This window comes from Daldinia caldariorum (assembly GCF_022478825.1).
Source record: "Daldinia caldariorum strain CBS 122874 unplaced genomic scaffold F4812scaffold_28, whole genome shotgun sequence".
Lineage (NCBI taxonomy): Eukaryota > Fungi > Ascomycota > Sordariomycetes > Xylariales > Hypoxylaceae > Daldinia > Daldinia caldariorum.
Window position 1 is genome coordinate 248,644 of NW_025953064.1, and position 22,488 is coordinate 271,131.

The following is a 22,488-nucleotide window of genomic DNA, read 5'->3' on the forward strand; positions in this document are numbered from 1 at the left end:
TGCATCCACACAAAACGCCATATATAATATATCATTCGACATTTCGTATATCTCACATAACCTAGCATTATGCGATGTAACTTTGAGGTCTTCCATTATTGTTACTAAGACATTTACACCACACTACACCCAAACGCAAATTCGTAGATCGCCTTGGCCCCCTGGTGTAGGTACCTATATGGGGGCGCACGGGTAGGTAATGCTACACGAAGTTCGACGAGGGATGGGTTTCACAAGAGGAGGTATATAGATACATGGGATTGGCTACGTATAAGTAGTTAGGTAAGGTACATCTAGGTAGTAAGAGGAGAGGTTAGGTTAGGACGAAGGTATCACAGGGAAACCGGCCAATAGGATAATATCAAACGTCAACCATGCAAGACATATAAACCCGGGCGCCGTGATAGGCTAGAAAAGTTTAGCAGCCGCTCGCATTGGATGGAAGAGAGCTAGGTAGCTACCTGGCTCGTACCGGGGATTTAATACGTTGGGTACCTCATACATATATATACCTAGGTTAGGTACCTCATGTAGTAGGTTGAAGTGGTATGGGCTCCAGCTTTGAAGCTCGGGAGCGAAAAACAAGAGAGGTAGGTGACCTAATTTATTTTGGCGCCGCTTGTCTATATGATCTGGGCAAGTACAACCGCCGGCGGCAAGCCTGTTTAAATAGATAGGTACATACTTACCTACCTACCTAATGTAAGAGAACGATTTTGGTGTTGTAAATTCTGGGGAACGCGGGATGGCAAGCTAAGCTGGTCTTCTGACACGGGATGGTGGTGCTCTTGGCTTCTCAGGTTCGCTGGTGTGTATATGGATATATCTAGATAGTAGATAGTAGCCGCGAGACGATACCGGTCGACGTTTAAATTAAAGAAGATTGTTAGAGTGCGAGGAGGGAGTGTGTTACACCGTTCCTATAGCATGAGCCGGTATACACGAAGCTCGGGGGTTTGTTGAACCTTGGGTGCAGAAGTGTCATGGGATGTATCCCCGGTTGTATTAATTAGAATCCACATCCACGAGAGCAGCAGCAGCGTAGGCATATAAGCCAGGCGTGTGATACCCTCAATAATGAGGGTTAATTAAAAGCAAAGTGTATAGGTAGTATATCGACTGTGCAACAGCGTATCACGACGTTGCCAGAAGTGTCATTCTGTATAGAACCTAACCAAGACACTAATAACACGACCCTCAGATACTGATGATACTAAAGAGGCTTTTACCAAATATGAACTCCAAATGCTACGACTTCAATCTAAGAGGGAACTACCTAACCTATAGAAAACAATACCTTCTAGGTAGGTAGTTGTATATAGACTTTACACACTGGTAGAAGTACATGAAATACAAATCTACGGTGCTACGTTACCTATAGATAGAGCTATCTTTGTCCTTGCCACTAAAAATTATATTTCTAAAGGTACTAGTTAGGATAGTCAAGGTGACCAACTCTCGAAACTAACTATTACGTCGAAAATAGCTTACCTAGGGAAATAATCTTAAAGCTGGAGGCAATGCTGCGGAGTTTGTGGCAAGGTAAATGTCCTTGAAACATCGTAGTGGACAGTATCGTCTGACACTCATACCAGAGCAGTCTTTAATATTAGAGTTAAATTCTATACGTCTATCTTATTCCAAACTACAGATGTTCTAATCCTAAATGCTGTTAAACCACCAGCGGCGTCAATCTAATATTAGTATAGCCCCGAGGATTTTGAGTACATACGGTTATAGGGCCTTAGGGACTTCAAACCCAAAGATTATATCGTCTAATTACCGAAGCAAATTCACAGGGGTATTTCATATGCAATTTGTACATCAGTCATCATCCGAGGACTCATCATCCTGAGCCCTCGAACGCTTCTTACTACTTCCGGGACGCGGTCTCGCCTCGTCGTCTTTCCGGACGAATATATAGCTCCTCGCAGCCCGGTCCTCGCCCTTCCAGCCGCCGCCCGCCTCGCCGCTTTTACTCTTTACCACGCCGAGCGTGCGGGCGTGGTGATAGCCCGGATACGCGCTCGCCTGGAACTTAAAGCTACGCTCGACTTGGAGACCGGTGTGCCTAGCAAGGTCTCGGATGTTCCACAGCGTGTACGGCTCGCCCTCGAACAGCGTGACGACGATCGTGCCCCCAGGCGCCAGGGAGGGCGTCGCGCGCTTGAAGAACTCGACCAGCAGCTCTTGGTTGTACCGGACCTGTCGGTTGACGTCCGTGCTCTTCCCGCCCACGTGCGGGAAGTTGAAGATGATCCTGTCCATCACACCCGCCGCGGCGCCGTCATCCTTGCCGCCGCCGCTGCTGCTGCCCTTCTTCTTGTCGACGAATGGCGCCATCTTGGTGGCGTCAACCCCGAACAGCACCCTGCTGTCCTCGGCCTCGATCTTGGCGATGTTCTCCGCCGCGTGCGGATACTTCTCGACCAGCTCCTCGAGGGTCTTCTCGAGGACGGTGGCCGTCACGTCGGCGCAGTAGTGGTGCTCGACCAGGGAGGCCGCGAAGCTGAGGTCGCCGTCGCCCACCAGCAGGATCTTGTCTTCGGGCGCGAAGGGTATCGTCGGCTCGTCGCGTTGCGGCTGCGGCTGCTTCTGCTTCTGCTTCTGCTTCTGCTTCTGCTTCTGCTTCTGCTTCTGCTTCTGAGGTTTCGGCTTTGTTACCCCCTGCGGCTTCTGACCGCTATCACCGGGCTTCTGCGCCGGTCTAGCATTATGCACGACCTTCCTCCGCTTCCCCATTATTATTCTCCTGCTGTACCCTAAGCTAGCTACCTCTAATGGCGCATGATGTCGCGTGTACGTAGTACGAACAACGAACGCGGACCTGCCGCAATGAGTGAATGCGAATTTGTCGTGACCAATGAGATTATGTAGTAATTACTGTCATGTAAATGTGGCGTGGGACTCGCAGGTGTGAGGTAATAGGACCTAGGTATACGTAAGTCGGGTTATAAGGCGATGTAAGGCGAGGTGAGGCTAGGTGAGGTGAGGTGATGTCGGGTTGAGGTTGAGCTGTAGCTCGGAGGGAAAGGAAAAAAAAATCAGTGGCTCACAAACCGCGGGACATTATGTGCCATCCCACTTTCTTTTGCGGCTAAGGTCCCCCATTCGCGGGCTGGCGGGACGAAGCAGAGAAAAAACCGGGCTAGTCTTAATATAGGAATTCCGGGGATTTAAAGATGGACGGGGGTCATTTATTCTTGGACCAATGAGACGTCATATTACTGACATATAGCTAAGGTACCATGCGGTACGTCACTGACGGGCTACACGTACATATGTACCTAATCCAGGTATCTGCAGGAAAACGAGCCATTCCTATTTTAGATAGATACCTACAGGTAGGTAACTTATAATCCGAGGTTCCCGCGTAAGGCGCTTGTACTTATATACTATCTTGGCTTACATAAATAAGAAAGACTTTAGACGTACAGCAATGTTTTGGCCATTACGTACATGTATAATGCTTATTATAGAGCCTTACATCAGATAGTGGATAGGTACCTAAGATACAACTTTAATAGCTACCCGGTACCTAAGTTATTGGTTAGGTCGCCTGAGTAAGATAATCATCTAATTCAAATCTTACGATCAGGAGTGAACGTAAATCCGGCGTACCTAGCTGCAAGTTGGCAACACTAGGTAGTAATACCATTGGGAAGGCTGATACTGTTAGAAGGTACATATGCGCCGTGCGTAGCAGAAGAAGGACACACTTACCTAATCTTTAGATCAAACACATTTGAAGACACCATCATAGGGAGTATATCCGAGAGGAAGCTATTAGCGTATAAGTCCGAGATTAAGTTTTACATATAACGCGGAAGCTGCTCTAAATGATGGTAAACAAACAAACAAATAAACAAACAATATAAACATTATAAACAATAACTCGAGGCTTAATAAAGTTCTCGGCCTTGCTATGATCTACATATTCGAAGGGGGGCTGTGGTAACCCTAATGACCGACTACACGTATGCCAAATCTTATTCAGAGAATAGGGCCAGCTAGTCACTATACTAACGTACCTACGCGATACCGAGATCGATTATATACACGTATACCTGCTTCGGCGTTGGCTAGCGGTGAAGAAAGTAGGGTACGGTTGGTGAATATAAGTGGCAGACGAAGAAAAAAACAAAAAAGAACCAGCCATTAGGAGTACACGGATACATCTGTACAGCCGACAAGAGCTCCGCTGCGTTGCGTGGATCGTCTTCCAGCTTTAAGGGTCTAATGTTTCAGATCAGATCTACAGTACCTTAGGTTCCTTAGGTAGTATAACATTTTATCCCGGTTCTACCAAAAAATTAACATACTCCAATGTTCATATCTAAGGCGGTTTACAAGTGGCTGGTTTTGTAGATTTCAAGGCACTTCTAAGGGTAAAAAGGTCCCTAAACCTTCTGAGCCAAAAGCGGAAGCGGGTCAGGGGTTTCTCCGGACCAATCAGAACCTATTTAGGCTGCCGCAGAGGGACAAGCGCATCTAGACAGCGCAGGGACTTGACTGCATAGGGAAGTCAAGGATTATTAGTCTTGCTGTTTAATTGTGCTGGGACTGGGACTGGCACTGGCACCGGGAGAAGAAAATCTCATAGTGATATGAAAGTGAGCTTTTCGGGATAGGTTCCTATTGCCACGACCTCGACGCCTTGGAAAATAATTCAGATATCGAATGGGCCTAATTCGACAAACTTTATTCTCGATTCTACCTCTAGTTCGTTCCTTGTTTTTTTTTTCTTTTCCTTTCTCCTACAGGCTGCGGACTTAATTTGTTTTTTGGTCAAAGCTACGAAGTACTTGGACTAGACGCTTTTCCGCCTTCGTTTTTTCTACCATCGACACGACACCTCTCTCTCTCTGAACACGCAAACAACATATTACAACATCACTTTTTGACAAGGAATTTTTCAATTCACCTGCAACTCCTACAACTGTACATCGAGACGCAGGAAGTAAATTTTTCTTCTATTCTATCTGCAAAACTGCGAAGCAGCCTGCATTACCTTTAAATTTCTGTGTAATTCAACCCCTAACGAATTTCACGCATCCTTCCAAACTCTTACACGTCTTCAGCACGTCTTACACACTTCTAGTCCCCCAATCCATCTAATTAATATCAATCATCATCACACGCTTTCGACTTCTTCATTTTATTTTATTTTTTTACTCTCTTCTTTCCACCATGGGTAGTGCCCCCAAGGCGAGCCCCGCTAAGGGAAAAGCTACTACCGGCGCCACCGTCAACACCACCAAGAAAGCCCCCACGAATGGTGTTAGCAAGCGATCCGGACGCAAGACAGCCGCCAAGAAAGGTGGTGCTCGTAGTAAGGGAAGAGGCCAGAAGAAAGTCTACAGTGATCCACGCGTTCAGGCTGCTTATGAACGCCAGCGAGAACTTCGAGATGTCTACTCACAAGTTGCTCTGTCTGTCAAGCCGGCTCTTGATGAGATAGCTGATCAAAACATCAAGAACCTGCTAACATCGAGGGATGGCCATAAGGGTGTGCCTGAATACTACGCCGTTCAGAAACAACTAGACCAACAGCTCCAGAATGCACTCGAGGCTGCTGACCTAGAACACTACATCCAAGACGAGATGGCAGAACATGAATACGAGCTTGGTTGCATCTGCACCCATAAAAGCTTTATCGTAAGAGCTATTCCACTTCCACTTCTATTTCCATTTCTACTTCTACTTCTATTTAATTTTTATTCCTATTTCGAAATCACCCCGCTTTACTTTATACTTTACTTACACTCGCATCAGGACTCGTTCGAGTACGAAACCGAAGAATTCTACGACGGCGCAGAGAACCGCGCCAGTATTCTTACAGAACTCCACCGGGAAGGTCAAGCTATCGATGTGAGTAAATTAGGATATGGTTTCTTCGCCTTATCTCCGTTTCAATTTCCTAACTAATATTAACAAGCCCGCCCAGACGCTTGACTTGACTTATCAATATGTTGACCATATACCTTACGTCTCCTTCACGGATCAATCTGATGATGCCGCCGCCTGTGCCAAGAGCCGCAAAGGAAAGGCCGTTACTAAGCGGAAAGCGGAAGATCAGTCTAATGGCCAATCCGACTCCAAGAAACCCCGACATACTGATGGCCTTCTCGCTTCGGAGCAACAGCCCGATGGTGTCCCGGAGTCTAATGTTGCCACGCCCACGCCGCCTGATGAGCAGGAAGTTACCGTTTCAGGCAAAAACTACCCTGACCTTCCTGCCGGTGCAGGTGATCCCGATGAGTATGGTGTCCGCAGCGTCAATAAACGGGTAAAGAGCCCTCGGAACAGATTTATCGTTCCACCATTATTCCAGTTTGACGACAACGAGATAGGCTTCCGTGATTCTACCAATGACTCAACCCGGAAAGCTACCCGCGCGGTTAGAGGCATATTCCTCGACACGCCTAATTCCAACACCTGGCATTGGGACCACACAGTCAAGGACTATGATGCCCGAGACTATACGGAAGATACCCTAGACCCAGAACTTGTAAAGAAGCACGGGCTACATCCGAAGTATGGCATGTTCCTTCCCAGCTCCACAAACGAGCCGGAATACAACCACGAGCAAGTTGATGGAACTCGGCCCGTAGTGTTCGTACCTGACAACCACACAACCATCCATGCATCTCGCTCTACTAGACCTATGAAGATGGACATGATGTTGAAGGAGGATAGAATAAAGGGCTCCATGTCAGGAATGCTTCAGAAGTTTTGCGAAGAGGAAGAACTTGACCCCGAGGAAATTGTCACCGATGAAATGCGGGAAAGAGAACGCAGAGTCCGCGAGAGACTTACTATGTCCTCTGATGCTACCCCCTCGGCCCAGTTAGTAGATGTCTCTACCTACAGGGACCGTGTGTCTCTTCTTCTCCAGGCTGCCGAAGTTTCGCATGCTGGCAAGGCTACACAGCCGTCTTCAACTACACGACCCTCTCGCCCTTATGATGCCGTGAGAGACGTATTTAAGGGTGCGGAACCGAAGCCGATCTCTACTCGCTCGGAACAATATTTGGAGCCTAGTCTTATCCCACTTTCTATCTTGGCGAACACTGCCTTGAAGATAGCCCATTATCAGCGGTTGCAACAAGAAATACTACGACAGCGGGAGATAGAGGTTATGCTCGCGGGCGATTCTTCTATGATCGACCCTCGTCTTCTCAGCATGCCTACTCAGGCTCCGCCTCCCCCGAATGTATTCCTACGGACCGCGTTGAATCCCACCTCGTCGTTCGCACATATCGCGCCCGCACCCGCTCCTACCGCAGTAATGGAAGTACCACAGCAACCCACGCCCCCTAGAATCCCATTTTCAACACAGAGCAGCGTAAGGGATACCCCTATTCTACCTCCCCTACGACCCAACAGGTCAGATAGCCTGGGAAAGGGGTTGAACATATCTCAGCCACATTTACCTCAATCTATTCATCGGGCGCAAGAGTTCGATTCTCCCCGTGGCCTAATCCACTCTAATTCGGGGGCTTTCTTCGCGCCCGCACCGTCACGACCCTTCCACCAGGGCCTGAGCTTCCATCGCGAGTCGACCCTAATGCCGATGCCTGTTCAGCAAGGCCCGCCTATGTCCGGGTCCGGTATGTTGCTAAACCAGCCGCACATACCTCCCCATATGTCTGCTTATCCTATTGAAATGTCGCCTCCCCTGCAGACCCAACCACACCTAGCTCCTCTTTCAACACAGATGGACATCCCTGTGCCTTCGACATCGCCGACTGGCCCGCCTCTAACATCTCCTTCGTCCCCCGCGCATACGCCCCGTGGTAAGGGTGCTTCGTCATCGAACGGTAACAGCAATGGAAAGTACCGTAAGATCGCTGCTGCACCAATCCCCCACAACCGGCCCTGGCCTTCCAACGGCGGCACGGAGTTGAGGCTCGCGCACTACGACCATAAGGAGGCTATCAAGGATTACCGAGCCAACGAGCCTCCTCCGCGAACCGGGCCTACGACTATCAGAGGCTGGAACGTTAACAACGTTTCCAAGAGTCGAAACAGGAGTGTGAAGAAGGAGGACTCTGAGGAGAAGGAATCTCCAAAGTAGGTCTCAACCGAAGACGACTATTGTAAGAGTATTGTAAGACCGTCGTGTTGACCACTATTGTTTCACAGCATGATACAACCCTACATCAGCAAATGGAGCGCCTCGGAGCGAAACTAGGGCTCCTCATTCTCGGTCGGTCTATGTACATATTTCGACCAAAACCTACCTCCTACATATTTACGAACCGAAACCCCATACAACAAGGGGAACGAGTAATCTGCATGATAGAGCAGTGGATACGAGAAAAAAAAAACCATTAAATTCCTTATTGATTATTACACGACATTATTACATACGACCTACCTACCTCCCGCCGCATACATATTACCTCCTTCTCACGCATACAACTTGGCGTTTTGGCATCTATTCTATTTTGCCACTATTACGAACTTTTGCATTCCTCGACGTTGCATTATCATCATCAATCAAACTTGGTTATATACCACACACATACAGCATTGGCGCCGGACAGGCAAAAGGCAGGCGGACAGGCAGGCAGGCTGCATTTGGAACAAGGGAATTGCATATCCGGGGGCCTTTTCCCTTACCATCCCCAAAGAAAGCATTGCATAAAAATTTGGAGTTCAGGAATAAGGATCGAATTTTTTTCGCCATTGTGTGGTTTTTTTTTGTTTTTTTTTTTTCCTCGACAACTTTGTTTTAAATACATACCGATATCTTGTGTATCTAACACAGATTGGGGGATTCCACCTGGTTGCGCGATAGAAGAGAGAGGGGGAGACAGGGAGAGGGAAAGGAGAGGGTTTGCATTATAATCAGTTGGAGGTTGGAGGTTTTGGTCCGTCGGTTGGTTAATATGGTATGATTCCCCTTGGAGGAGAAAACGGGGGAGGAGAAGGAGGTGAGGGAAGGACAAGCGAATGGATACAGAGAAAAGGCGCGAGCGACTTCTTGTATAGACAGATTGATGGATCGGATGGAATCTTGCTGGCACATAGTCTCAATGCCGCAATAGTAAATAAATACCTTAATAATCTCATACCTTAGCGTCTTGGGGGTTTCTTAAACCGTATATATACCGCTTATATACAACTCAAAAAATTGAAACGCTCTATACCGTAAATGGAAAACATCGCGCTTATATTTCTAAACGTTAAACCCATTTGAGCAGTTTAAAAATTATTCTGCCGTATATGTACGGCTTAAAATGGCTGAGCCGCTTAAAAATTCGAGCCGTTCATATGGTTTACAAGCATATGTGAAAAAGGAAGTACCGTACTATTTCAATTGTATGGTGCAACCATATTAATTGAATGATGTAATACTTTTTTTTTTATCATATTATTATTATTTTTTTTACACAAGTTACAAGATTATATTACAGGCTACAGGCACTTTTCAAATAGACCAATGACTACGAAAGGTTTACGTTAGATATTACGTTACGCGCGTAGGTGTGATATCCTTATTGGGGTATATATGCATCTAATAGGCAGCTTCGCACCTACCACCACCACCACCACATACAAGACCACATACAAGGCCGTATGCAAGGCCACACATACTGAATCAATTGAATGAAATGAATCTAGTCAATTGAATCTAGTCAATTGACTCGTAACGTGTAAGCTTATTTGATTGAGCCTCTTGAATTTTGAGCGGCTCAGGGTTTTTGAGCTGTAAGCATACCGCTCAATTCAATTAAGCCGTATCTATATGGCTCTAAAAGGTGTACGTATTACAAATTTATAACGTTAGGCGGGGGAGTCGTAAGGATACCATTCAACTAATGAATCGTGGAAACATGGATACGTTGATAAATTTAAGCCGTTCATTATTATAAGCCATATATATACGATTCGATATATTAAGCTGGTATATATACCGTTAAATCAACCCCCACCACGACGGTAAGGTACCTACCTAGTATCTAATCTTTATTGGCAGTGTTGCTTGTCTGAAAATCCTCGTAGACGGAGGTGGTTGTGATGCTTGTCTGAGGTAGGCTTTTAGATGGGCTTGCTCTACACTACACGTATGAATAAAGCCCAGTAGCAGCAGCAGTAGTGGTAGTAACAGTAGTAGTAAGTAACAGTAATAATAGTAGTAGGGCATCTAAGCTCGCCTACCTATATACCTAAACTAATAACTAAACTAACAATCGTATCACCAGCAATACCTTCCACAAGAAACAGCACGTCCGACATACCCCCTTTCACCCGTGGAGAAGCACCAGTTAGGTCACGAGGTTAGTCCGGATATATATATACGAAGCCACATCCATCTACCTAATCTATTAAATTAGGTAGGTCAGGTACCTAGATACCTAGGTAGGTACCAAAGGTATGTCTAACATACCTAACTTTAGGTACGCGCAAGCTTAAGTAGATGGCAACCCTGCATGATTTACGTACGTACGTAACCTAACCTAACCTACCTCATATGAGAGGTATGTCAGATACCGGTCGTTACGGCAAATGTCTGTCGGCCAACTTGGAGTACTTAGAAGAAGAAGAAGACAACCGATGTAGTAGATTCGCAAAGCATCTCAGATGGCACGGCCGCCTTATTATTTATCGTACAGTACCGCCTGCGTTTTCTCCCTCTTGTCTCTTTTTCTTCCCTTCTTACTCTCATCTAGCTAGGTAGGTTACCTAGAGCTTAAGTGCCTAGGTAGTTTTTTTTTAGTGTTTTTTTTTTTTTTCGTATACCATCGTAACTACACGACGACAAAGGCAAAGCACCAGTGGGCAATAGATCGACCATTGTCCACAGCTCTTATCGGAGCACTCTCTTTTCTTTTCTCCTCTCCCCTCCGTTCTTTTTTAGACTCTCGCAAAAAAAAAAAAGAAGAAAAAAAGAGACAAGATGAATATCTTATCGGAAATCCGCCTGCTAATTCCCAGGCAGATAAATGGAAATAATCGAACCGGATCATCAGCTGGAATCCGGAAAGCGTAAAGAAAATCTGCTATGCCAACTCTGAAAAACGCGCGGGATTCGACCGCCCCTACTGTGTCCAAACGCAAGGAAACCTCGCCTCGCCCCTATTGCGTAGATTTCACCTACACGTCATCTACCCCGTCACACGCCAGGTGCAGGTACCATCATCATAGCCGCCGGGTCCATGGGAAGCATCTGCGAAGCATCGAGGTGACCAAGCGGCATCATTCCGGGCGCCGTCGATAGTTCGAGCTGCGCCCTACCGAGATTGCCCTCGGGATGGAGCGGATACATCTCGGCCTCCATCTTGTCGCCGTCGAACACGACCATGTTCTGGATAGGCTGCTGGCGCTGCCCGCGGACGTTGATGACGTCCTGCGCGAGCTGGCCACCCAGGATCGCGGTCACGGGCGCGATCTCGCTGCCCACGTTCTGCAGGAAACTGCGCAGGAACTCGGAGCGGAGGGTCTCGGTGGGGAGAGACAGTAATTGGTGGCTATGCGTGGCGGACCTGGTGAAGGCTTCTAGGTCCTGCTTGTTGTGCTCAGGGAAGCGGTCGTTGTGGGTTTGTTGGAAGGCCCATAAAGCGCGCAGACAGGATAGGGCTGGGGAGACGGCTTTGAGGCGGCGTTTGGATTTCAGGTACTCGGGAGGCAGTAAGCTCGTCTCGGACGCGAGATCCCAGGTAGAGTATAATTCGCGCTTTTGCACCTTCTCGATAGTTTTACCGCCTTCCTTTTCGCTTTCCACTTTAATAACGCTGCGAGTCCGGGTCTCCGGTCCTACAGCCGTGGGTACATTGGGCTTGTCTCGCTGAAGGACGTAATCGTGCTCGATTAGGTCGCAGAATATGTAACCGTAGAAGCCATAAGTGCCAGCAGCATAAAACTGGCGGTTATGGAGACGAGTGGCGGTGTTGATGAAGGCGAGTACTGTAGGGCTAAGATCCGTTGCGATGACGATATCGAAACCGCCGAAAAACGATGCGCCCTTGGTCATAATGCTCCCAGAATCCGCGATGACCTTGACTCGGGGATTCAGCTTCTGGATTCTACCGACGGCGGCTTCAGCTCGGTTTTGACCGACGTTTTCCTCGGTGAGGAAGAATTGCGATCCAAGATCGGCCTCGGTGACTACTTGATCATCGACAACGGTTAAAGAGCCGATACCAGCTAGGACTAGGTTTTTGGCAATCTCGTTGGCGAGAGCCTTCATAGTGATCAGAACAACATTGGCGCTCTGTATCTTTTGTTGCGCTTCCATGCCCCATAATCGCAGTTGGCGATCATATAAGGCGATATCATCTGACAGTAGGGTTAGATGAGAATTTAAGCAGCAATAAAATGAGCTGTCGTCTTACCTGCGGTTAGAGCATTGCCGTTGGTTGGCTGAGGTATAACGGGGTTGTTGAAACCGGGTATAATATGTGGTTGATTCGGAGGTATCATCAACCCGGGATTAGTGAAATTACCATTATTGAAGACCGTTTGCTGGAGCGCAGCAAAGGTATCGTCTGGATTAGGAAATATAGGGAGACCATTTTCAGTCATCGAGTTGTCAGATGATAAAGGCATCCCGGAAGTCGGTATCGGTAGTTGTTGTTGTTGACCTTGTCCGGATATTATCCCATCATGAATTGGTTGATTCGGGTGAGGGACTTGAGGTTCAGTTGGAATAGTTTGCTGATTTGGGGGAGCAATTTGGTCTTGAGGTTCCATTTTTAAGTAGTTGACGAGGTTGTAAAAGTAAAAGCAGATGAAAGAAAAATTAATGATGGAAATGTGCAGGAAGATATATTTTGATAAAAGTGGAAGGCATAAGCTGTTGTTAAGGTGAGCTGTGAATGCCTCAGATTAACATGCCTGAAGATATGCGTGGATATGTGTGAAGATTGAGAGATGAGAAAGTACCTCTAATGCGTGCTGACTAACAAGCCTCTCTTTTCCTATTCCGTTAATATTGGGAAATACCTACCTAAGGTAAGAGGATTGTTTAGGGGTTTGACGATAGCTATAATGATCAGGGCTTTATTTTTGCTACTAAATGCCGAATTTATTTGTTGGTCAACGATGGGACAAATATAAATATAAATCGCATACTATTCATATATTTACTTTAATAAGAGTTTAAGGTAAGATGCCATGAGCCAGCCTTGCCTCTCCTTAGCAACTTACATAGGTAGTCGGTCACTCTTTTAGGTAACAAGGGTAACATTGCCTGGTGCAGTAGTTATAACGTGCATTAGGCAAATCGATGTGGGTACCTGGTATCCTACTAAGGTAACTACCTATACCCTAGATAGCATGAGCATGCATGTAATACACTGATATATAAGTCCAGACATAGATGATTCCTTAGGTGATATGATTATTACGATTATGAAGCACTGCTTCTTTTGTGCACGTGCTAGCACAAGTATCGGTGCACCGAATCCAATAATCTAGGGAAACTCATGGCTTACAAGGAGGCTTACAAGAAAGAAGAGGGTAGCAGATAGGAAGTGCTCTTGCTAGCTTGCTCAAATCATAACTGATATTGCTGCCTGAAAGAAATTGGATGGCTACACAGAGAGTGTGACAAGGTTCGAATAAAGCTGAGGTATAAAGCAGAAATACATGTACATAGTATGTACAAAGCAGGAAGTAGATAACCCTGCTATCCACACGCATTTGCTCATGGATCCTCATGTATCCTTCTACCTAAGATACCTAGGTACCTTAGGTATGTACGCAGATAGGCTACCTAGGTAAGTATTAGCGCCGTGTCGGCATGTTTAATAGGTACTTAATTTTTAGCGTAATCACCCTATGATACAGCTGTATATCTTATCATTTTCCTTATTAAATCCCTACTTTGTACACTTTAACCTTAAACAAGTAAAATAAAAAAAACCCCGCCTAAAACCTAATGATCTTACTTACACACTCCAGCTCTTCACCAATGCCCTTTCACATAAACCATTCCACGCCTGCATCCATAGTACCCATTCCTTATTCCCAAAGGATTTCCCAGTTCAACTTCTCACTACGCTCCATTGATCAACTCCGCCAACCCATCGACCTTGATCATCTTAACATATACCATCAGACCAGTTGCAACCCCTGATAGTGTCAATTCTATCATCATATCACTATTAGGCCCTTCTTCGCTTAAGCAGGTGCAACATCACCCGCGGTCTAGTCCGCTGACGCACAGTCTATTTGCCTCGTCAAATACGTACAGGTCCTTAGTCTCTTAATGGTAAGTTACAGCTTCATCTAGCATATAATCATATATTACCGTATTTCTTTTGGCGCTAGCTTCTACCCTACGTATGCACCCGAGTTTTGTCAACTTACCCTAGCGCCATCATACTAACTCTACTATTACCCGATAGTCGGACGATTCTTCTGAACGGCCTCCATCAAACCCAAGACCTTTTCGCACTGCCGACGAGATAGTACGCTCTATACTCGATGATGATTTTTCGCCCGCCGACATTAGCCCCTCCGGAGAGTTATTTCGGGCTATAGAGAGGTATTATCCTTATTCGCGGCCGCTTAATCGCTCGCGGCCTGATATCGTCCGCAACCATTTAACTCGCCTGGGCCAGCGCTCCTCGTCCCGGAACAGCATGCCGTTCGAGCTCAACCCGGAAACGCAACGAAGATTCTCACGAGAACCCCAAAGTTCCGACGCATCGCCCCGCTATAATCATCCTTCCTCTGCTCCTTACCTACCGCCACTACGATCTTTAACAAGTACCCGACGACCTTCGGCAATGCCTCCATCCAGTCTATCAGGTGCACGAGCACGAGCGTTGGACCGCTACGCGGCGAGGCTGCGAACAATGCCTTGGAATCGGAGCGAGATTAACGACGAAACAAGCGAGGCCTGGCAGCAATTTGAACCTATTGATAGAGGTTCGCGTGGTACCCGCCGCTCCGCAAATGGCCAGATAGCCGATTCGCAATCGCCCTTGGATGAGGAACGCCTACGAGAAGACACCAATTCCGAATTACGAGCGCTCTTAGATTTTAATCACACTCCTGGCCACCCTTACTCTGATCTTACATTTACATCGTTACCGCCGCCGCCGCCGCCGCCACCACCACCCCAGGATTCGGCAGAGGACAATCGACGAGTCAAGAGGCGCAAATTAGACTCTGATCGTCTGTCTAGTGGTTTTCAAGGTTTCCGTTATGGGAAATATGGACAGGTGGAACCGGGTCAGCTAACCATGGAGCTGGTAAGCTGTGACGGTGGCATCTATTCGGACGATGGCCAGAGATATGCCGCTGAGAATATTCTCAAAAATGACCAGACCGTCTACTGCACCGAAGGGCCGAGATGTAACATCATCCTAAGGCATCAAGGGAGCACCGTATTTACGCTGAAGGAATTAATTATAAAGGCCCCCAGGTCTAATTTTACCTCTCCGTGAGTGTTCTCCTTCTCTTATCCAGTCTCGTGCTAATTGATTATATAGTGTTCAGGAAGGTATGGTCTTCGTTTCGATGACGTCTGACCATCTCCTGACACGAACGGCCCAGTACCAAATTCAGTACTCGGCTTCTAGAAGTTCATCCAGGCGCGCGGAACGGGATAGCCAAGCTCAGACGCCTATTGTTTCTATCAGACACAATGAAGACGGAAGCACCATGACTCACGCGCAGATAAGGGCGAGGCGTCTATATAATATCGGCATGGATGATGAAGATAACAACGTCCGAGTTGCTCAGATTCCCTCTGAATTCAATGTACCACCCCCTTTCAGGGTTACTACGGAATGCAGCGACGACGAGACGGATGATCCGTCTCCAAGGGGAGATTGGCGGCCGCCCAATAGGATAGGGTCCTTGCCATTCGAGAGTGAAACAAGCGATGATGAGGATAATACGAATGATTATTCATTCAGCTCAACGTATCCGAGCCATCGGCGGCATCGTAATCGATCAAATACTGTGCTGGCAGAGGCAGTCGAAGCTGCGCAAGTAGCTACACAGGAGGCGGTTCGCGCGGTAGGCGGGGAGATGATGGCTCCTCATGCACGATTTTTTATCGAGCGGAACAAAAGCAAGTGTACAATTAAGTTTGATCCTCCGGTTTCTGGACGGTTCATATTGTTGAAGATGTGGAATCCGCATCGCGATCCAGACGAAAATATCGACATACAGGCGGTCATCGCCAAAGGGTTCGCAGGACCGAGATATTTCCCGTCGGTGGATTTACGATGATGATTGATGAAGAAGGAAGTTATGGGAGTCGATGGTTAACGATGGTTATCACGTGTATTCTTTGGGGGAATCATCCATGATAAAACCAGGGTTAGCAATGATGTAGCTTCATTGGCTCTACCTAAGGCGCATAGGTAATGATTTCATACATGATTTCATACATGTATATGGTGTATAAGGAGCAACTCCTTGTCTTTGATTGTGAGTGTATCCACGTCACTTGTGTGGGAATACTTTTGTAGAGACTATGTATGATACGAGATTCTTATAGAGTTATGCGGGTACCTAGGTAGGTAACTTGTTGTATTCTAATCCAGAACAACCTTAACCTACAAGGGGGAGGTTTAAGATTTACCTTCATCCGTGCAAGTATTAGCCCCATATATCATGAAGGGTTCAACTTACCTAAGGTACAAGGCACCTAGGTATGTATCAGGTAGAGAAGGTGGATAATTAGCTTAGGTAGGTACCTAAGTTAAGGTAAGAATGAAATGTATCGAATATTGTATGAGTAAAAATGATTCATAGTGGCTAAGCATGCGCCAAAAAAAAGTATCCGGTACAGGTTTTTAATACGAGCCAAGCATGTGCAAACAATGTATTTGTTACAGTTACCCCTGCTTTGAAAGCCGCGAGAGTCATCATTTGTGGCAATGCCGAATGCCAGATTGAGTCACAGGCGGGACACAACTAGTTACATGTTCTAACTTGTTAGTTCTAGAGCCCATTTTAATAACGAGATTGTACTTTGTACGTCTCTTATAGCCCCACATGAATATTTTAGATTAATACGCTGCACTATCCCGAAGCTTTTAGTGGCTTTTTTTTTTTATCGACATACTTTTGCATTATCAGACAACAGAATTTCTTACTTGCTTCTTCAACAGCATCCAACATTAGGTTACTCACTCTTGTTCGATCTCTCTTCCTTCGTCACAGTTTCGTCACAATTCCGGCCGATATAGTGTCTAGTACTACAACTTGCGGTGGACAGATCATGGCTGTGCGCGCTCAATTCGAGAACTCCAACGAGTAAGCCCCAGGACCCTTAACCCCCCCGCCATTATTTTACCCTATGTAGTTTTCAAGGGACCCCGCGCAAAAGCAAATTTGTGTGGTATTATATTTATACATGATAAAATACATGATAAAAAAAGAAAAGAAGAGAAGAGTGCTAATGATGCAATTCCACGTAGGGTCGGCGTCTTCGCGACTCTCACCAACTCTTACGCCCTGACCGCCGTCGGCGCGAGCGAAAACTTTTATAGCGTCTTCGAGGCCGAACTGCAAGATGTCATTCCCATTTGTAGAACTACGATTGCTGGCACGCGCATCATCGGCCGGTTAACCGCGGGGTAAGAAAAGACACTCTTGATATATGTATATATATCCCAATGCGCTAACCAGATTGTCGTGGCTGTTTTAGGAACCGCAAGGGTCTTCTCGTGCCTACTTCTACAACCGATCAAGAGCTGCAACATCTGCGCAATTCCTTACCTGACGAGATCAAGATCCAAAGAATAGAGGAGCGCCTGTCCGCCTTGGGAAATGTCATCGTGACAAACGATCACATAGCTCTAGTCCACCCGGATCTGGAGCGCGAGACGGAAGAAATCATTTCAGATGTCCTGGGCGTGGAGGTATTCCGGCAAACGGTCGCCGACAATGTGCTAGTCGGGAGCTATATGGCCCTGAGCAATCAGGGCGGATTAGTGCACCCGAAGACCAGTATCCAAGACCAGGACGAGCTGAGCAGTCTCCTGCAAGTACCGCTCGTCGCGGGCAGCGTAAACCGAGGCAGCAACGTGGTGGGAGCCGGCATGGTGGTCAACGACTGGTTGGCGGTGACGGGGCTGGACACGACGGCGACGGAACTGAGTGTTATCGAGAGCGTCTTCAGGCTGGGCGAGGGCGCTGCGCCGGGCAACATCGGCGGCAACTTGAAAGATACCATGGTGGAGAGTTTCTACTGAAGAGAGAGAGAGAGAGAGCCAACTTTTTATATTATATGGTTGGCCGGGACTTGGGGCTTCAATTTACCTTAGGTACCTAACTAACCTAGTATTGAGATTTCGTGGGAGGTCTCGAGAGTATGTCTACCTACCTTGAAAAAAACGCGAATTTTCCGATGGGAAAGACAGCGTTGCCGTTTGATTGCGGACGAGAGAATATACCAGCCGCCCATACTAGTATGACGGACAGCTGAATATAATTGATATCAGCTTTTATGGGTTGTTATACTAGGGAGAAAAGGGCAATGGTAATGATAGGTTAGGTACCTACCTAGTTATTCAACGGAGCACTCGGACCCAACTTGAATCGATCAGCTCTCGATGACAATATGTCTAGGCCTGCTACTTCGAATTGGCATTGCGTGTGATTTTGTGGGAAGTGAGTTGAAACATCAACGTAGTAGTGCCTGCGTCGAGGTGATGTAGTAACTAAAACACTGATTCGCTTTTCAGCATCAGCTGGATACGTACAAGTGAAACTGGTCTTAACATGCCATAGTCCACATTCGTCGAAGCAAACGGAGATACTACTAGGTAGTGGATTTATTGCTTTAAGTCAGTCAACTCTGTCTTATTAACTAGTCAAAGTGAACCGTTGGTTTTCACACACAAGTGAATCTTTCTCGTACTTATAAATCGGTACGGTCTACTTAGGCAGTATCTATCCATTCCATCAAGATATGCACAAAACTTACCTGGTAGGTACATACCTGCTATCCAAATGCCTAACCGAATCGGTGTGGTATGTGGTTAGATGTGCCACGTGCATCGACCATGCGTCGACTTGTTAAAATGCGATAGTAACCGGCATAAACTCAAGGTTGGAACCTTGAGCATCGCTATCCACCTATCGAAACCCTTTTAAGGCTATTGATGGTATTGCGATTGTTTACTTAGTATGTTAAGTTAGGTAGGTAGGTACATATATAAAATACGCTATACGAAGGGTATCCGATGACTTTGGTTCGGTGGGAAATTTGAATTCGTACAATACAAACAAAACAAAACAAAACAAAAACAAAAGCAAGCTTGGTACTGACGCAGCAAAGTTCCAAGCTGGCTGGATATTAGTCTATGCTGCTGAACAAGTTGCCTATCACAAGCCAGAGACACAAGACGCACGCGCACATGTTATGCGATGGCTGGCATGTACAAAGTTCATCTCTCCTCTTCCAACTTTTTTACCTTCGAGTCTTGAATTAATAAAGTGGTCTTAATAACAACTCCTTCGTCCTACATAAGGCTGAGGTATTAATGAACTCAAAACGAGACCATCATCATCATCATCCCAGAAGATCTCCCGCGTGCTCTTCCCTGCTTTCTGATAAGTGTGGATCGTTGAAAAAGTTGAAGCTTTTTTAAATAAACACTGTGCCTCTCTACAGTACTACATACCGTATCGAGCAGAGATGTTCAAATGATTGGCCCTGAATCCTGATCCTGTCTAGGTACATACATAGTAGTTACCCTTGCCAACCACCCGTCTTACACATTAGGTAAATCTGGAATCCCGGAGTACCGGACGACCCACCGCTGCAGAAGCATTGTATTGTATTGTACCTACAATACATAGCAAAAGATAGGTACTTAAGGTGGTACAATACCTTGGCAGCTTGGTTACTGGTTTATGCTTGTCTCCAGTGTTAGTGCAGTGTAGTGTAGTTGTAGTGCAGTGTACAATACCTGTAATGTTATTGTTTTGCTGATCAGGGCTCCGTGGCTGGTAAGATAGACGACATACTACCTAATGTATGTCATCTTTCCTTTCCTCAAATCACTTTCTTCCCTTTTTCTTATTTGGCTTTCTCGATCAGCTGGGATAGCTTCGAACCAGCTCGAACAGAGAGAACCTAAAGCTCCCTCCCCAAAGGCCCGAATTTGTACAATACGCTACCAACTTAGAACAACAAGACAATAAGACCCCAGCATTAACAAAAACCAGGGATCCGCTCCCTAAACCAGAAAAGGGTCCTTTTCCTCCCCCGACGATTCCCTGCCTCGTCCCACACCCCGAAACAATACCCGATTATGCTAAGGACTAGCTAGTATTGCCGCTCCAAGACCATCTATTTAAACAAGACAAGGATGGATACGTCTCATCAGGCGTACGCGGCGAGCGGCGAACCTGGGAGAACGACATACGGGTATCACGAACCAGAGCCAACTATGACCTTCGAACCTCTGGAGTACTCTTCCGTCCCATTAAGATCACTACCACCTAGCCTCACACCGCTCAGTGATAAAAGTAGAAGCAACAATAATACTACATTGCTATCGAACATACGGCACCAACGGCAGCTGTCCGCTCCAAACTTCGATTTCTCAAACGTGGAGTCGCGGTCCCCTTCTCCTTCCCCTTCTCCTTCCCCTTCCCCTTCCCCTAAACCAGCCCGCCACGCCAGGCACCAATCTCAAGGAACCATGCCGCTTACCGGCGACGGACGAGCCGCCGTCCGGCGCTCGGATACCTCGTCGGCCAGATACGGCACTTGGCTAAGCCCAACACCGTCCTCCGCTGCAGACGAGGCTGCCATCTCCATCTCCCCCAACACGACGCCCAAATCCAGCCGCAGCAGCATCGCGACCATCGACACGACGCCCAAGAACGCGACGACGGCAACAACCATAACAACAACAGCAGCAGCAGCAGCAACTCCAACGACCCGCTTTAACTTCTTTTCCTCGCTCACCACAAGGCTTACTAGTAATAACAACGCAGCGCCCCAGATGACGCCGCAGGAGCTCGACGACGAGATATGCAACATGGACGTGGAAGCGGCGCTGTACCCGGGGACGGGGGCGGGGGCGGGGGACGCGTTCTCGCCGGCGGCGTACAAGAACCTGCAGGCGCGCGCGGTGGGGCTCCTGCGCAAGATGCAGGACGCGTACCGGCGGCGCGCGGCCGCGGTCGCGGAGCTCGAGGCGGAGCGCGAGGCGCAAGGGGAGGAGCTCGCGGAGACGGAGGTGCGCATCCGCAGCTTCAGGAGCCAGCTCGAGAGCATGGCGGCGAAGGCGGCGGAGCAGGAACAAGCCATGCTGCAGCTCGTCGCGGAGCTGCAGGCCGAGAAAGTCGCGAGGAGGGAGGTGGAAGAGCGGTTGGCTGCTGCTATTGTTGCGAGAGAAAGAGAAAAAGGAAGAGGAAGAGGAGGAGGGGGGGGAAGGGGAAGGGGAAATGAGCTTGTGGAAGGACCGATGATCACGGAGGACTTGTGCGTGGACGAAGAAGAAGATAAGCGCAAGAGGTGGCGGAACAGCGACGGCACGATGAGGTCCGACTTGAGCATCGACACGTCGGCGGGGACGAGCGTGACGGACGGCGAGAGCGTCGAGGTCGACAGCATATTCAGCCGGAGCCGGAGTCCGACTGCCACCGTGACGACGGAGAGCGAGATCCCGCCGCCGACGACACCCGGACCACAACAACAACAGCCACCGCAAGAACTCCTCGCGATCCGGTCCCCGCGCGCATCAATCCCCAGCCCCAAGCCTAAGCAGCTCTCCGCCTTCCAGAAGCTCGTCAAGGGGATTTCCGGGGGAAACAGCAGCAGCGGCGGCGGCGACAACGCGGCGGACGGGTGCGGCAATTGCCGGGGGCAGGACGCGAGCGTGGCGTGGGACACGGTGAGCCTGCTGCGCGACGAGAACAAGAGCCTGAAGCACCGCGTTGCGCAGCTCGAGGTCGTGGTCGAGGGGGCGCTGGACGTTGTGAATGGGATTAAGCTGTAAGTAGTAGTAGGAGGAGGAATAGTCGTAGGAGTAGTGAATCAGATATGTTTGGAGATGGAAATTCTTTGTATGTCAGAATGCGAGGGAATAGGAGCAGCAAAAGGGGCTGGGCGAGATAACTATATGTACCCACGTTACCTACCTCCTTCTTACCTACACATACGTATATACATATCCGTGTGTATGTGTAGTGTAGGTAGGTCTAGGTAGGTTTGTATTATGCAAGATACGTTGGATAGGTAGCTAAGGAGAAGGAGATGGATACGATACGGTGGCATTATTTTCTATCTTTATTCGGCACGGGCTCAGTTTGGGGAGTTCGTTTTGCATACATACTTGCATGCATGCATCATCATCATCATCATAGGCACGGCACATAAGAGCATATCTCACGCCTTATGCCTGCCTCATCAGCATTGTCAACATCATTTCATTACGGTGGAAATAGAAAGACGTTGCGGCAGAGATCCGTCGGGCAGATCGTAGCAATAACACAGGAGAGGTACGCCAAACAACAGCAACCGCGGCTGAAGAAGCATGGCATTTTATC

General features: G+C 47.7%; 6 protein-coding genes across 6 annotated transcripts; 4 read left to right on the forward strand and 2 right to left on the reverse strand.

The window, feature by feature from the left end:
• Positions 1 to 1,578: 1,578 nt before the first annotated feature.
• F4812DRAFT_252076 (uncharacterized protein) lies at positions 1,579 to 3,120 on the reverse strand. Its single transcript, XM_047930742.1, has one exon. It carries the CDS (start codon positions 2,740 to 2,742, stop codon positions 1,825 to 1,827), a length of 918 nt encoding a protein of 305 aa, XP_047785656.1. The 5' UTR covers positions 2,743 to 3,120; the 3' UTR covers positions 1,579 to 1,824.
• Positions 3,121 to 4,575: 1,455 nt separating this feature from the next.
• F4812DRAFT_252086 (uncharacterized protein) lies at positions 4,576 to 8,424 on the forward strand. The gene is made up of 3 exons (XM_047930743.1): positions 4,576 to 5,658; positions 5,776 to 5,871; positions 5,948 to 8,424. Exons 1-3 carry the CDS (start codon positions 5,191 to 5,193, stop codon positions 8,078 to 8,080), a joined length of 2,697 nt encoding a protein of 898 aa, XP_047785657.1. The 5' UTR covers positions 4,576 to 5,190; the 3' UTR covers positions 8,081 to 8,424.
• A 2,483-nt stretch (positions 8,425 to 10,907) lies between these two features.
• On the reverse strand, positions 10,908 to 13,155 carry F4812DRAFT_252100 (uncharacterized protein). The gene is made up of 2 exons (XM_047930744.1): positions 12,345 to 13,155; positions 10,908 to 12,288 (listed from the first exon to the last, which is right to left on the reverse strand). Exons 1-2 carry the CDS (start codon positions 12,700 to 12,702, stop codon positions 11,126 to 11,128), a joined length of 1,521 nt encoding a protein of 506 aa, XP_047785658.1. The 5' UTR covers positions 12,703 to 13,155; the 3' UTR covers positions 10,908 to 11,125.
• A 705-nt stretch (positions 13,156 to 13,860) lies between these two features.
• F4812DRAFT_447404 (uncharacterized protein) lies at positions 13,861 to 16,535 on the forward strand. The gene is made up of 3 exons (XM_047935738.1): positions 13,861 to 14,224; positions 14,361 to 15,403; positions 15,453 to 16,535. Exons 1-3 carry the CDS (start codon positions 14,222 to 14,224, stop codon positions 16,198 to 16,200), a joined length of 1,794 nt encoding a protein of 597 aa, XP_047785659.1. The 5' UTR covers positions 13,861 to 14,221; the 3' UTR covers positions 16,201 to 16,535.
• A 304-nt stretch (positions 16,536 to 16,839) lies between these two features.
• F4812DRAFT_447405 (eukaryotic translation initiation factor 6) lies at positions 16,840 to 18,542 on the forward strand. The gene is made up of 3 exons (XM_047935739.1): positions 16,840 to 17,232; positions 17,397 to 17,555; positions 17,627 to 18,542. Exons 1-3 carry the CDS (start codon positions 17,198 to 17,200, stop codon positions 18,171 to 18,173), a joined length of 741 nt encoding a protein of 246 aa, XP_047785660.1. The 5' UTR covers positions 16,840 to 17,197; the 3' UTR covers positions 18,174 to 18,542.
• Positions 18,543 to 19,890: 1,348 nt separating this feature from the next.
• On the forward strand, positions 19,891 to 22,137 carry F4812DRAFT_468821 (uncharacterized protein). The gene has a single exon (XM_047938817.1). It carries the CDS (start codon positions 20,298 to 20,300, stop codon positions 21,936 to 21,938), a length of 1,641 nt encoding a protein of 546 aa, XP_047785661.1. The 5' UTR covers positions 19,891 to 20,297; the 3' UTR covers positions 21,939 to 22,137.
• The last annotated feature ends 351 nt before the right edge of the window (positions 22,138 to 22,488 follow it).